The sequence below is a fragment of the Periplaneta americana genome, chromosome 10 (genome assembly GCF_040183065.1).
Source record: "Periplaneta americana isolate PAMFEO1 chromosome 10, P.americana_PAMFEO1_priV1, whole genome shotgun sequence".
Classification (NCBI taxonomy): domain Eukaryota; kingdom Metazoa; phylum Arthropoda; class Insecta; order Blattodea; family Blattidae; genus Periplaneta; species Periplaneta americana.
Genome location: NC_091126.1, coordinates 92,837,130 through 92,849,934, shown reverse-complemented (window position 1 = coordinate 92,849,934; position 12,805 = coordinate 92,837,130). Strand labels below are relative to the sequence as shown.

Here is a 12,805-nt window from a genome sequence, read left to right as displayed (position 1 = left end):
ACCTACTTTTAAATGAAACAATGTAATATAAAGCATTTTTTTTAAGTCCTGATTTAAGGACCTGATTCACATGCTGTCATTGTTAACATTACAGCTGCCAATGCTGAAGGTAGATGCACCAAACATGCCACCACATCTCCATCGAGCCATTGTGACTTTTGAAAGAGTCATCATTGAGCTGCGGTACATGGTGGACAATGCTGATCGCTTAGTGGAACGGATAAATGCACATATTTCGACACTTATGGAATTGTACGAAGAGCTTCCCTCTCTGGCAGGCATCAAAGGGAAGAAATACAATCGCATAGTGGACAATTTCACATGGAATGTACGCATCTTGCGAGGGCAAGTGGACCTCCTAGAATCCTGTAGGAAAGAATGTCGACAGGGTCTTTCCCAGGTAACATTTAATTTACCTTTCTCTTCAGCTAAATATGACAAACTTACTTTGTAATATTTTAATCTTTTATTGCAGGCTACTCTTCTTTTTTCACTCATTTTCACTGCCATTGTATTAATTCTAACAATGATGAATGTATTACAAATATACTCTGGAATTATAGTTATTAAGAAACTGTTAAGATTCAGTTACTGGTATGACACTTTTAGTGAATAAGACCTTGGAAATATTAATAAAAAATTATGACTTATTATTCAAGACCAACTGTAACACCCAACAATTAAATGTGGTTCCATCAAGGTGGAACATACTGCTTTAAGCAATTTTAAGTACTAAAATATTGGTGAAATTCAATATTTTTTTTTGCCAGTGAATAAATCTGTAACCATGAAATTTCTTATGCTCAGTTACGCTATTTCTGCAATTATATACTATTTTTAGATTTAGCATAACTATTACCATTATGGGTAATTAGCAATTCAAAATGGCAGCTGCATTTTGTGCATTAAAATGCCGTTTCGCTGATAACTTTCACAAATATCGGTATTTCTGAGTGATTATTTTTTTCTATTTATTCCTAAATGTAATATGAAAAACATAATCTAGAATCTTTGAAATATCTTCACTAGAAATATTTTTTTATTAGGTAGGTTTGTTCACAAGTATAAAATAAAATTCCATGCAGATTTTCACTGCAATATCTTAAAAACTCTTTGAGTTATCAGGGAAACTGTTTGAATAAACAAAAGTTATGGGCACTTTTTTGTAATTCTAATAACCCATAATGGTAATAATTTTACTAAATTTGTACTATACAATTGCAAAAGTAGTGTATATTCAGCATATAAAATTTTAAGATTAGAGAATTATTCTTTGCTGAGGAAAAAAAATACTGAATTTCACCAATTTTTCAGTACATAAAATCAATTAAAGGTGTATGTCTCCCCTTAATGTAGGGTTAAACATTAGTGAGCTAGAACAAGTCACACAACTCTTTCAGGTTGTCTTTACTGTAACACCACATTGTTTTATGAGTACAACATGATTTATCAGCCTAAATTACACAAAACATTTTGGGGTCTGGCAAAATTAAGAATGAGCTTCAAGGGGTCCATGACACTCGAAAGGTTGGGAACTACTGCACTATACCATTGACTACTTTGGTCCATAAGTTGCTGGATAGCTCATACTGAATCAACATGTTAAAAGCAGTTTCTATCACTGACCTGTTTCCATTTTGTTTCATTGTGTAAGAAGCACTCTTTCCTTGTGTTGTACCATTTTTATGTTTGTTGGATTTATCATTCATATATTTAGTATAATTTTCACACGTAGTTTTTTAAATTTTTTTTTTTCCAGTTTTTGTCACAAGAAACATTAAAAATATAGAAACTTTGTATACACGTCAGATTTATGTTTGATTATACGCCATTCGTTATTTCGTGAAACCTACTTGCACATGAAGGGAAGAATAAAGTGGACTGGGAAGCTTCCCTTCATCACTATGAGCTACCTCACTTATACTCACCATATGATTCTTATTATGTGTTTCGACATACGAGTGCATTTTGTTGCACTAGATAACGAATGGCCTATAAGTACTTTAGGAAATTAGGAATAATCATCTTCGAAGAGCATATAACAACACATTCTTCAAGAGAAGTAATTGATGTTAGGCCACAGGCTCAGTGTCAATGTCAATGGAAAAATGGGAGGAGAAACGTTTAAAAGGTGCATGAAAAAGCGTCCATGCAATGAGATTTGGAGCTGAGAAAAACTGAATACGTGAGCTCATTCGTGTTGGTTGTATAGCATGGTATAGTAGATGTACAGTATTAAATAGTATTAAAATGTTATTAGCAGAGTTGTTAAATTAAGAAGTAGTTCATAGGCTAGTACTTGTAAAACTATATGTTATATTTGTATTTGATATGGGAATGATGGATTTGAACTGGACTGTATCAAATCCGCCATGTCCAGACGAGATTGATGAGAAATAAAAAAATGAAAATAAATATGAATACGTGAGCTCCAAGGTTGTTGATCACTAGTCTCTCTCTGAGTTTCACTGTTCCACTGAAGGAACTTAGAGAACTTTGAAGGGTAAGCCGGAAATGGACATAACCTGATAGCTACCACATGAAGGAGGGAAAAGCATGACAGAACAGTAACAGGACAGGAATGCCGAAAGATGTTAAAAGTCTGCACACTGAGACTGCTGCAGCCCTCACAAGAGAAAGGTTCCGAGCCCTTGCACTGTGTGAGTGACACTCAAGTAAGCAATATGTGAAAACCAAGGTTCCTATTTCGAAAACTTTAATTTGGAAAAATGCCAAAACTTGTGTGAGGAGGGAGATGTAGGTCCGTGGTCCACATCTTTTAGGACTCATCCCAACATTTGTCTTAGCACTTCAGGAAAAACACGGAAAAAGCACAGGCAGAATGAGTTGTCTCAGTTTAGGAGACTAGCCAATTGGTTTTGAGGTGATTCTATGAAAATAGGCCCGATCAACCCTGAGGGAACTATTGGAGAAGGGTGAGTGTTATTTTAATAGCCCAAGTTGAATTTCAAAATGAGACAGGATGTTAAGGTGTTCTGGCATAAGATGAGCTGGGATGGGTGTTGATCCCGATCCTCAGTCAGGCAGTAAGTGCTTACCATTTCACAGGTGGGCTCCCAATGCTTATTCCAGGTCGCCAGAGACGAAGTTCTCTCCTTCAGCTCAAATGGGATAAGAGGCCCTCGCATATTCATATGTAGCTGTAAAAGTGTTTTCTACATGCCATTGAGACACAAAGAAATCAGGAAATTAGAAACCCTATGCTTTCTTGATTTTGATGACAGGAGATGTGATCAACACCATTTTCTGACCACCTTTTACCCTGAAGAAAGCCTGATAGTAAATGTTATTGGTCATTCTGTAAACTATGACGAGATAAAAATCCTGCCTTTGCTTCGACTTCGACCCATGCTCTTCTAGTCTATAGTAGTCTCTTCTGCTCTGTATACAGTATGTAATTTTACATATCTAAATTTGGAAGCATAGTGACAATAGGGGATGGGGAACAGAAAGCATATAATCTTAGAAGCTAGTGTGTATAGAAGATCTGAAATAAATTATGTGTTTCGGAATATGTATTATATGTCTTTCTCGTGTTAAATTTTACCGTACCTGGTTAACATGTTTCAGCCTTTTATGGGCCATCTTCAGAACTGGTTCAGAAGATAGCCCATAGAGCAAATGCTGGGTAACTTTCGGTGTTGGACCCCGGACTTGTTTCACCGGCATTATCACCTTCATCTCATTCAGACGCTGCTAAATAACCTGAGCTGTTGATAAAGCATCGTAAAATAATCTACTAAAAAAAAATATAGCCCATAACAGGCTGAAACATGTTAACCAGGTGCAGTAAAATTTAACACGAGGAAGACAAATAATGCATATTCCGAAGTGATATAGTGTTAAAAGTTATGTAATCAAGATTTATAAATTATGTATTTTAGGAGGTGAATTGTGAAAAATTATAATGCTAGGATATAATAGTGTTGTGTTGTTTTAAAGAAGTAATGTAGGAATAAATTTAATATGAAGATGTGTTAAGATTAGCAGATGATAATAGGATTCTGTGGATTTTAAAGAAGTAATATTGGAATAAATTTAGTGTAAGGGTGTGTTACAGTATATTAGCAGATTAAAATTTTGAAATAATGAAGGTTAGAGTGATAAATAGGATGGCCATTTACAAAATATGTGAGACCGAATATAATGAAAGAAACTGATACAATCATATACCGGTAAGAATAGTGATGATATCATGAAAGCAGGTGGAAATGAACTAAAATCAGCTGAAAGCAGGTGGAATTGTACTTAAATCAGCCGATGTGAAGTTGGAACTGAAATAGTGTCTAGGATAAAAAATTAAATTTACCGGAATACAAAGACGAACATTATTGTGGATTTAATTGAATCAAAATAGCATTGCAAGGACTAAATAATAGACTCTAATAATTGAACTAATCATAAGAAATAATATACTAAGTAAAGATCTAGTGGATAATAGTTGCAGTACAGAATACAGAAATGTGAATGGCCATGTCTACTTGTAGACGTGTTTTTTTAGTTGGTTATTTAACGACGTTGTATCAACTACGAGGTTATTTAGCGTCGATGAAATTGGTGATAGCGAGATGGTATTTGGCGAGATGAGGTCGAGGATTCGCCATAGATTACCTGGCATTCACCTTATGGTCGGGGAAAACCTCGGAAAAGACCCAACCAGGTAATCGGCCCAAGTGGGGATCGAACCCACGCCCGAGCGCAACTTCAGACCAGTAGGCAACCACCTTAATTTACTGAGCCACGCTGGTGGCTGTAGATGTGTTGATGACAGTAAATATGATATAAATAATTCTTTTTATATTTACCCCCTTTATAGTTGACATTTCCTCTGATTGAGATTATGGCTGATATGTACAATTAACGGCAAAAAGAATGGGCTGACTCTTGATTGATAGAAATGCTAAGTTCTATCGTGCGGTTCACTCGTGTAAATGAACTGGACTTCAAGGTATTGCTGTGGTGTCTCTTCATTGAAAGTCGTCCGTCTACAATAGAGTTAACCTTACGGGCTATGTGTGGCCCAGTGGTAGGATGTTTGACATTCATACCAGAGGTTGTGAGTTCGCCTCCCGGTACAGTAAAATTATGTTTTTATTTTAGTTTTTAATTAATTTATTAGTTTAAATGTGAAATGACATTTGTTCATAAATTTCGTTATGCCTGCCTTGTAAAAATATTATTGCCCATCACTTGTGGACTATTAATAAGCGAGACCCGGCCTGTATAAACAAAAATACTTGTTTCACATCCTAAAAAATCAGACGCATATCAAACATAAATAAATAATTAAATAAACAAAAATACTATTTGTTAATATATTAACAAAAAAAAAAAAGGCCTGTGGTGAGGACTAGTATCTCGTCGACAAACCACCTATGTCAACACCTGCCCTCATTCTGCGCAGCATGGAGTCCACAAGATTAAGGAACAGGTTAAATTCATGGCCACCTCCTCCCATGCATCTAGAACTCTGTCCCACAATTCGACTGCTGTCTGAACGGGTGGTTGTTCTGCCCAATTAGAGCATAGGATCCATTTGACTGTATCCTACAAATTTTCAATCAGATTCATATCTGATGATTTTGGAGGGCAGTTGACCGCCTCCTCATAAACCATCTTTGAATTCATTGGCGGTGTGTACCAGGTGATTATCCTGCTGGAAGAAAGGTGTTCCTTCTGGATATCATTCTCGTGCAGTAGGGATCATTATATTTGCCTAAATGTGTTCGTAGACTTCTGCCGTAAACTGACTGTGGATGCATTCCAGAAGTCCTGCCCCATCGTATGACATCTACTCCTAACATGCGTAGCTTATGCGACCTAACCTGTTAAGTCATCCCACAAAGCATTCATTGTATTGGTGGCCATCCATACGATAAACTAGGGCAGGACTATCGTTACAACTGGAGATAATTACCTCGTCGGAGAAAATGACATTTCTCCAATCGAAGTCCTGTTGGAGAGTAGCATACGCTAGAAGGTCCACGCATGCTCCATCGTCAAATTTTCTCTTCTCAAGTTCGACGACACCGTATGCCATGCTCTCTAAAATGTGTCTCAATAATATGGCGTCCTCTTCCCTTGTAGAGATGCCCGGCCGACCAGGAATGGGATGATTCACAACTTCACCATTCTCAATACAAAATTTAGCCCACTGGTTAGAAGTTCACAATGGGACTCCAATCTCTCTGGCCGCAATCGATGCAGAATAACCTACGCGAACCAGGGCCTTGTTGACAGAGTTGACTCTCTGCCATCTTCAAGCATAATCACGAGACAGAACATTTCATTAACAGACAGGAGTATTGCTTGAAAGAGAGAGGGAGGTTTATTATTTATTAGAGTTTGGGCATATTCTAAGAGATGTCGTGACATAAATATAGCTTTGCGAGACATATATTATATCAAATTTGTAATTAAAAAAAGAAAAAGGAAGATTGGGGCAGATTCGAATCTTGAACTACTACCATCTATTCGTTCAGTAGACCAATGCCGTAACGACTTATGCTACTGTGACTGTTAATATTGCTTCGGCATAATACTGTACGTGCTTTTCCTTTTCATATTCGCTTCAGGTAATTTTGTAATTATCAATTTTATTATTATTATTTAACTCTTCAGAGGCTCTGATGTATCTAGAATTAACTCTCTATTCGATTTTATAACATATTTTAGACTCTTAAACAAAATGGACCAAATTTAAATGGTTTAATTATGTGTTACCTGGTGAACTACAGCTTTGACGAGACGAGCATGTGCAATGTTACATATCTGGAACTTAAGAAATTGTCGGCGGCCCATTCTTTTTGCTGTTAGATGTACATCTATTATCAGGCAGTACATCTCACTTGACGATATGTGTCAGAGGAAGAACAATTGTTTGTATGCATCTGAAGTCTGACTAGTGTAATATGTAAATAGTCAGTGATGTATGCAATGGAGGGGGAAAGGAACTGGCCACCCTACCCCATTATCTCCTGGCCTAGTTGCCTCATAAGTTGCGTCTTCTTGGTATCAGTTGTGAGGTTCAGACCTGTCTTCAGACAGTTGACTAAACAACAACATACTGTAGTTGACATATCTGGAAGCATATTTTTACTCCTTTAGTGTCAATCACCTTATTGAGATGAATATAATAATTTACATATATTATGATGGTAGCACAGTCTACATACAATATGCAACATAATACGCAAATGTTTTTGTATGAACCATTCTTAAAGTATTGAAATATATTTTCTTCAGATAACTTGTGATGCAATCTAAGACTTAAAAAACATACTGAAGTTCGTGTGAAAATGAAATATGATTAAATTTGTGAGTTAGAATGATCGGTTTTACAATTATTGTTATTATGTTAAAAACTAGAAGTATGACTTGTTGTTAGTCCCCGAAAATTTCATTACATATGAGGGACTGATATCACGTTCATTAGGTACCGGTACCTACAGTGAATAAATAGTTCGGTAATATTATGTCATTTTATGGTATTAACACACCTGTAATTTTAATGAATTATTCAAAATTTCGGTCAAACCAAGATACTACTTCAACTACAGATTGTGTTATGTATTAACATTTGGAAATACATAGCAAAGAGGTAACATGAAATGATGTGTTAGTGATTATAAGGGAAATTAATACTCTTAGGTACGTAGTAAGTTACTTTGTTATTTTAATATGAACATCTTATATGGGGAAGACCTATGATCAGTTATATGCTCTGTGAAAATTTAATTGAGTTTTGATGATGTCAAGAGCTCCTTTCAAACCAGATGCTTTGCAAGTGTACAAACTCAGCTTGTGTCATTCTATTCTGAAAAAATATTTCCATTATTTTCAAAGCAGAGGAGCAATGTTCTATTTCCATAATGATCTTTGGAATGATCACTAGCCTGTTTCTGATAAAAGATTCATCGAATAATTTTTATAAATACAGTTTAGCAAAATTAATGCATGTGATGCATTTGCAAAATCTATTTGGTTGTAAGGCACATTCAGTTCATAAGACTTAAAGCTTATTAATAATAATAATAATAATAATTGTAAGGTGCTGGACCCCGGACTCATTTCACCGGCATTATCACCTTCATCTCATTCAGACACTAAATAACCTGAGATGTTGATAAAGCGTCATAAAATAACCTACTAAAATAAAATAAATAATAATTGTAATAAATAATTTCCTAATTTTTGTTTAGGCAGCTCTGCCTGAGACCCTTTGATCATGAATAACAGTTGCACTATTGAGTATTAAGTAATAGGTGTATAATTTTGATGTGTAATACAATTCTGTACTCTCAGGAGGACTTAATCTGGTGTTGTGGAGCTCTCACTATGACACTGCTCTGTCCACCAGGTGCAAAGCACAGCTCCAACTGTTGACAACTACAACAGCAAAGACAGATCACCAAGTATCATGCGCAACCAGCGCAAACTCAACTTATTCTGCAAACGACAGAGCATAGACACAGGGGGAGGTGCAGGCATGGGGGCCACGCGGAGTCCCACCTCACCTGTGCCAGCCGATATCAAGCCCAAAAGCATACTCAAGAAGTCGAACTCCAATGTAGAGCAGGGAAGCACGGTGCAGAGCAAACCCCTCTCCCCCACCAACAGTGCCCGATCCAACTCTTGGGTGTCAGAGACCATGTCGAGGGAGAACTGACCAATGGCGTCTGGCAAGAGGATGTCAACATTGTGCCTTGTAGGCTAACTGGGAGGATGTGCAAGTTAAGCCTATAGTTGAATTACGAACGCATGTGCGATGGAAAATGAAATAATCATGTACCTGCATCCTGTATAAATCCTGTATTTTTGCAGCAGTGATCAGGTTTCATTCACTTGTGGTCTGATGCAGATGTCTAGCATTTGGATGCAAAGAATACTTCTATTTTCATCATTCCTTGATTATTAATTTCACATTCAATTCCTACATTGCATGATGAAGTTTCCCATTTAGAGAAAGTTGAAATTAGAGATATTTCAAGAGTGTTAACATAAGTTTCAATTCCCTCCTTAAATAGTATCTGAGACAGGGTATGTATATATCTTTAATATGTTGGTGCATGGAAGTACAAAAAGATATTATTTTCAGCACGTGTTAATTTAAACCAGCTTCATTTTGCGGAAGTGTTAATTTTCATTCTGTTATAAATAACTGATACCGTAGAAATTATAAATATGAGGGAGCCAATACTATGTATTTTGTGACATTTGTTTGTCTCCCCTATAGCTCTCCTGAAAGTAAGTCTATAACTGACCCTTGTTCCCATCACTAAACGCCCAAAATTTCAGCAGGACAACGAAATTATGGTACAAATACTTCAATGTCTTCTATTAACCTTCCCTTTTCACCGAGAATCTCAGATGTTACAATTTAAGGAATATACAGTCTGTAGAAAATATAAAAACTTTACAACTGATGACTTCCATATACATGATGTAATATTAGTGAAGACATGAGAATTGACTTTCCTTGTGATACATCCTCCACAGTAAACCAATGTATAAATTTTATGAATCATTGGAAGTCATAAGGGTCATTAACATTATCTTTTTAATTAGGTATTTTGTGTAACACAATCAATACTGGTTTACAAATGTAATCATGATATTTTGTCACAGTACACCATTATGCTCCAAAACTATTTTTCAGTCATTTCCAATTCATTAGCTCTGCAATTAATGTTATATAAGATCTAGTTGAGAGACTGAAAGGAATTAAAGTTGTTACATGTATAATGAACACTAAAACTGGTATATTAATTATACTCAATTATTTGCAATTAACAGAACTCCCTCAGCAAGAGAAAATATTTAGGTCAAAGCTGTATTTATTAAGGAAGTTTCTAATTTAACATTGGTGTTGCAGAGTAAATTTTAGCGTGCTCACATCAGACTAGAATATTTTTAAAATATTACAAAAAGAAAAACGTGTAGTGTGAGAAAATAATTATTGTAAGCAGATAAATATATTTTATCAGACTTCAGTTTTACAAGTCACAAAAGTTTTATTCCACTGTGGCACTCAGGGAATAACACTGCACCTGAGTGAGGCAGTATTTAAACCAACTAAAAAAGTGAAAATAATGTACAACTTTATCTTATGTCGTAACCTTTTGAAGTACTGGTAATATTGAATATGCCTAGTTATATTGAGACATTCAGAAGCTCAGTACTAGACCATGGTTAAAAGAGAAAACGAACAGAAAAGTGCCAAAGTTGAATACAAAAGTTACAACATAAATAACATGAATGTACCGTAATAAATTTTTACTTTTACTTTGTTCAAAAAAAGAAATGGTTGAATTTTTTCATTGCCAACCAGTCATAAAAAGGCACTTAAAACTCCTTCACAAGTCTCCATTTTCCAAGTTTTGCATGTTATCAGCTTTGCATCATATTTGATGGCTATGTTTAATTTCTCAATTAATTTCTATTTGTGCTACATAATCAGAAAATGTGTCATAATTCATTGGATAAATCTTTGTAGCCCAATAACCTTGAATCTTTTTCGAGCGTAAGTAATACATACAAATTAAAAATTGCACAAGATAGGCCTTAGAAATTATACAAGTAACCTCAAAATTACTGTAATGGTCCCACAGTGCAAAAGAACAATGTTCAGCAATCATTCCTATTCTGCCCTCAGTTAATAAAGAAGCAATTAATTGCTTTTTGCTGTAGAATGTCAAGTGCATTTATTTCGAATTTCGATCTGGGTAAAGATAGTACTTGATACATTCTTCTTCTTCTTCTTCAGAATAGAGCCCTCAGAGTTTGGTCCTTGCTTCCTACGCAACTGATGCACATTAATGTTTTTTGCATCTGAAAATGTTTTTGTAAGTCAATTATTTAAGTTTGCAAAAATTTCCCATTGAATCTTTTTTCACTGGACTTCGAAACTCGGCCATGTACTCCAAATTTTTTCAGTAACGCTACCAGTATTTATATTTAGGATCCACTATTCACTTTCCGATTATTGCAATTTGAAATTAAGTAAAGATTGCAAGTACTTTTACATAAAAACTACCTTGTCAGTTACTTGTTTACACATGCAAGAAGAGACTGAATGAAGAAGTGGGGGATTCATGAGGTATGCATCTTTCACATGATCTATTACACAGACTTTTGGGAGGATGTGGTGAGAAGATTTTTCGGAGACCTACAAAACGTGGATCTCCAAGTAATTTTCTTGTTAGATGTGGCGATAAAATAAATAAACTTTACTTAAAAAATTCCCTATATTTTTCTCTTTTGACTAGCAAATAAACCCGCAAAAGTCGCAGATCATAAATAAGAAATTTCATCCCCCTTATGCTTTTTGAATCCTTTATATTTATCGAGTTTTCCCACAAATTGGCAATATTGCCGATGATAAAAGAGTTTGACATTAAGATCTGCAGTAAAATAAACAAAAAATAGTAATATTCATTCACCGACAATCACACAAAGTAAGAAGACAAGTTTTCATTTGCTAAACTGTCATATGCACCATCCATCCAGAATTGTCATATCCACGTGGTAAACTGAAGACATCTTATATCCACTTTAACACGTTCAATACAAATTGAAATAGAAATCAGCATTTATGCAAACACATCTGTTGTTAATGCAGCAGTTAAAATATAATGAATAAAACACTGAACAAAATGACAATTAAATTCTTTATATTGACTTAAAAACGACCAGAGATTTTAGTGGATTGAATTACATTGTTGTTGACAGGAAACTAACAAGTTAAGTCGAGCAATTGATTTAAGTTTAAAACACATTCAGCTTCCATAGAATATTCTATTGTTAGTATGTTAAAAATAATGCAAAAAATAGTTCCTGATAATGGTTTGGATAAGGTAAAAGTTGATAAAACGAGAAAATGCTCAATGTATGCTCAAGAATATGCAAAATAGAATATTAAATTATGGCCAAAAAATGCGCAAAATAAACCAGTCTTTATTTGAACCTATACGACATAATCAACAAAGATACACAAAGTTTTTAGATATCCGAATTCAGTAAAAATATGCATCTCTGCAGTCTAGTCATAACTAACTTCAAGTAAACAGAAATAGTTTAGTTGCACCTGTAATCAGGGGTGGCCAAAATACTGACATCCCAGTATTTTTAATAGGCCTACAAATATGAAATACTTTGAAAAAATTCACCAAAATACATTTGTATTTCAAATACTGGATAAGATATTTTATCGAACATTTAGTTTCAGAGCTAAAATATTTCGATTATAATTTATCACCACAATGCTACATACTTTACCATAAATCATAATTCATAATATATATTTCTGTTGGTATGAGGAATTTTACAACAATATTTATTTATTTATTTATTGCTAGTAAATTACAAATGAATATAATATAATATAATATAATATAATATAATATAATATAATATAATATAATATAATATAACATAACATAACATAACATAACATAACATAACATAACATAACATAACATAACATAACATAACATAATATAATATAATATAATATAATATAATATAAACTAGCCCACTCCTGAGTAAGATTCGTGCTTAGGAGGGAATTCCAATACAAACAAAATAAAATTGAGAGTGAATAAATTGAGGTGTTTAGTTGCAAAATCAGATACATCACTAAAACATAATTTTTCAGTTTGAAGGAAAAACGTTTGCAAGAAACCAAGGATTTGCAACCAATACTATTCTTTCAACATACAAATCCATGCAATGTAACTGGCTTTGGAGCATAACAGTGCTATAGCAGTTATGGAATCATATGAAG

General features: G+C 34.5%; 1 protein-coding gene across 1 annotated transcript in view; it reads left to right on the top strand.

Annotated features, from left to right (window-relative positions):
* LOC138707893 (inactive phospholipase C-like protein 2) overlaps positions 1–12,333 on the top strand; it is an 876,200-nt gene extending 863,867 nt beyond the window's left edge. The window contains exons 19-20 of the mRNA XM_069837934.1: positions 95–400; positions 8,381–12,333. Of these exons, the coding sequence (XP_069694035.1) occupies positions 95–400; positions 8,381–8,689 (615 nt within the window). The 3' untranslated portion in view covers positions 8,690–12,333. The remainder of the gene's footprint in view (positions 1–94; positions 401–8,380) is intronic.
* Positions 12,334–12,805: the final 472 nt, after the last annotated feature.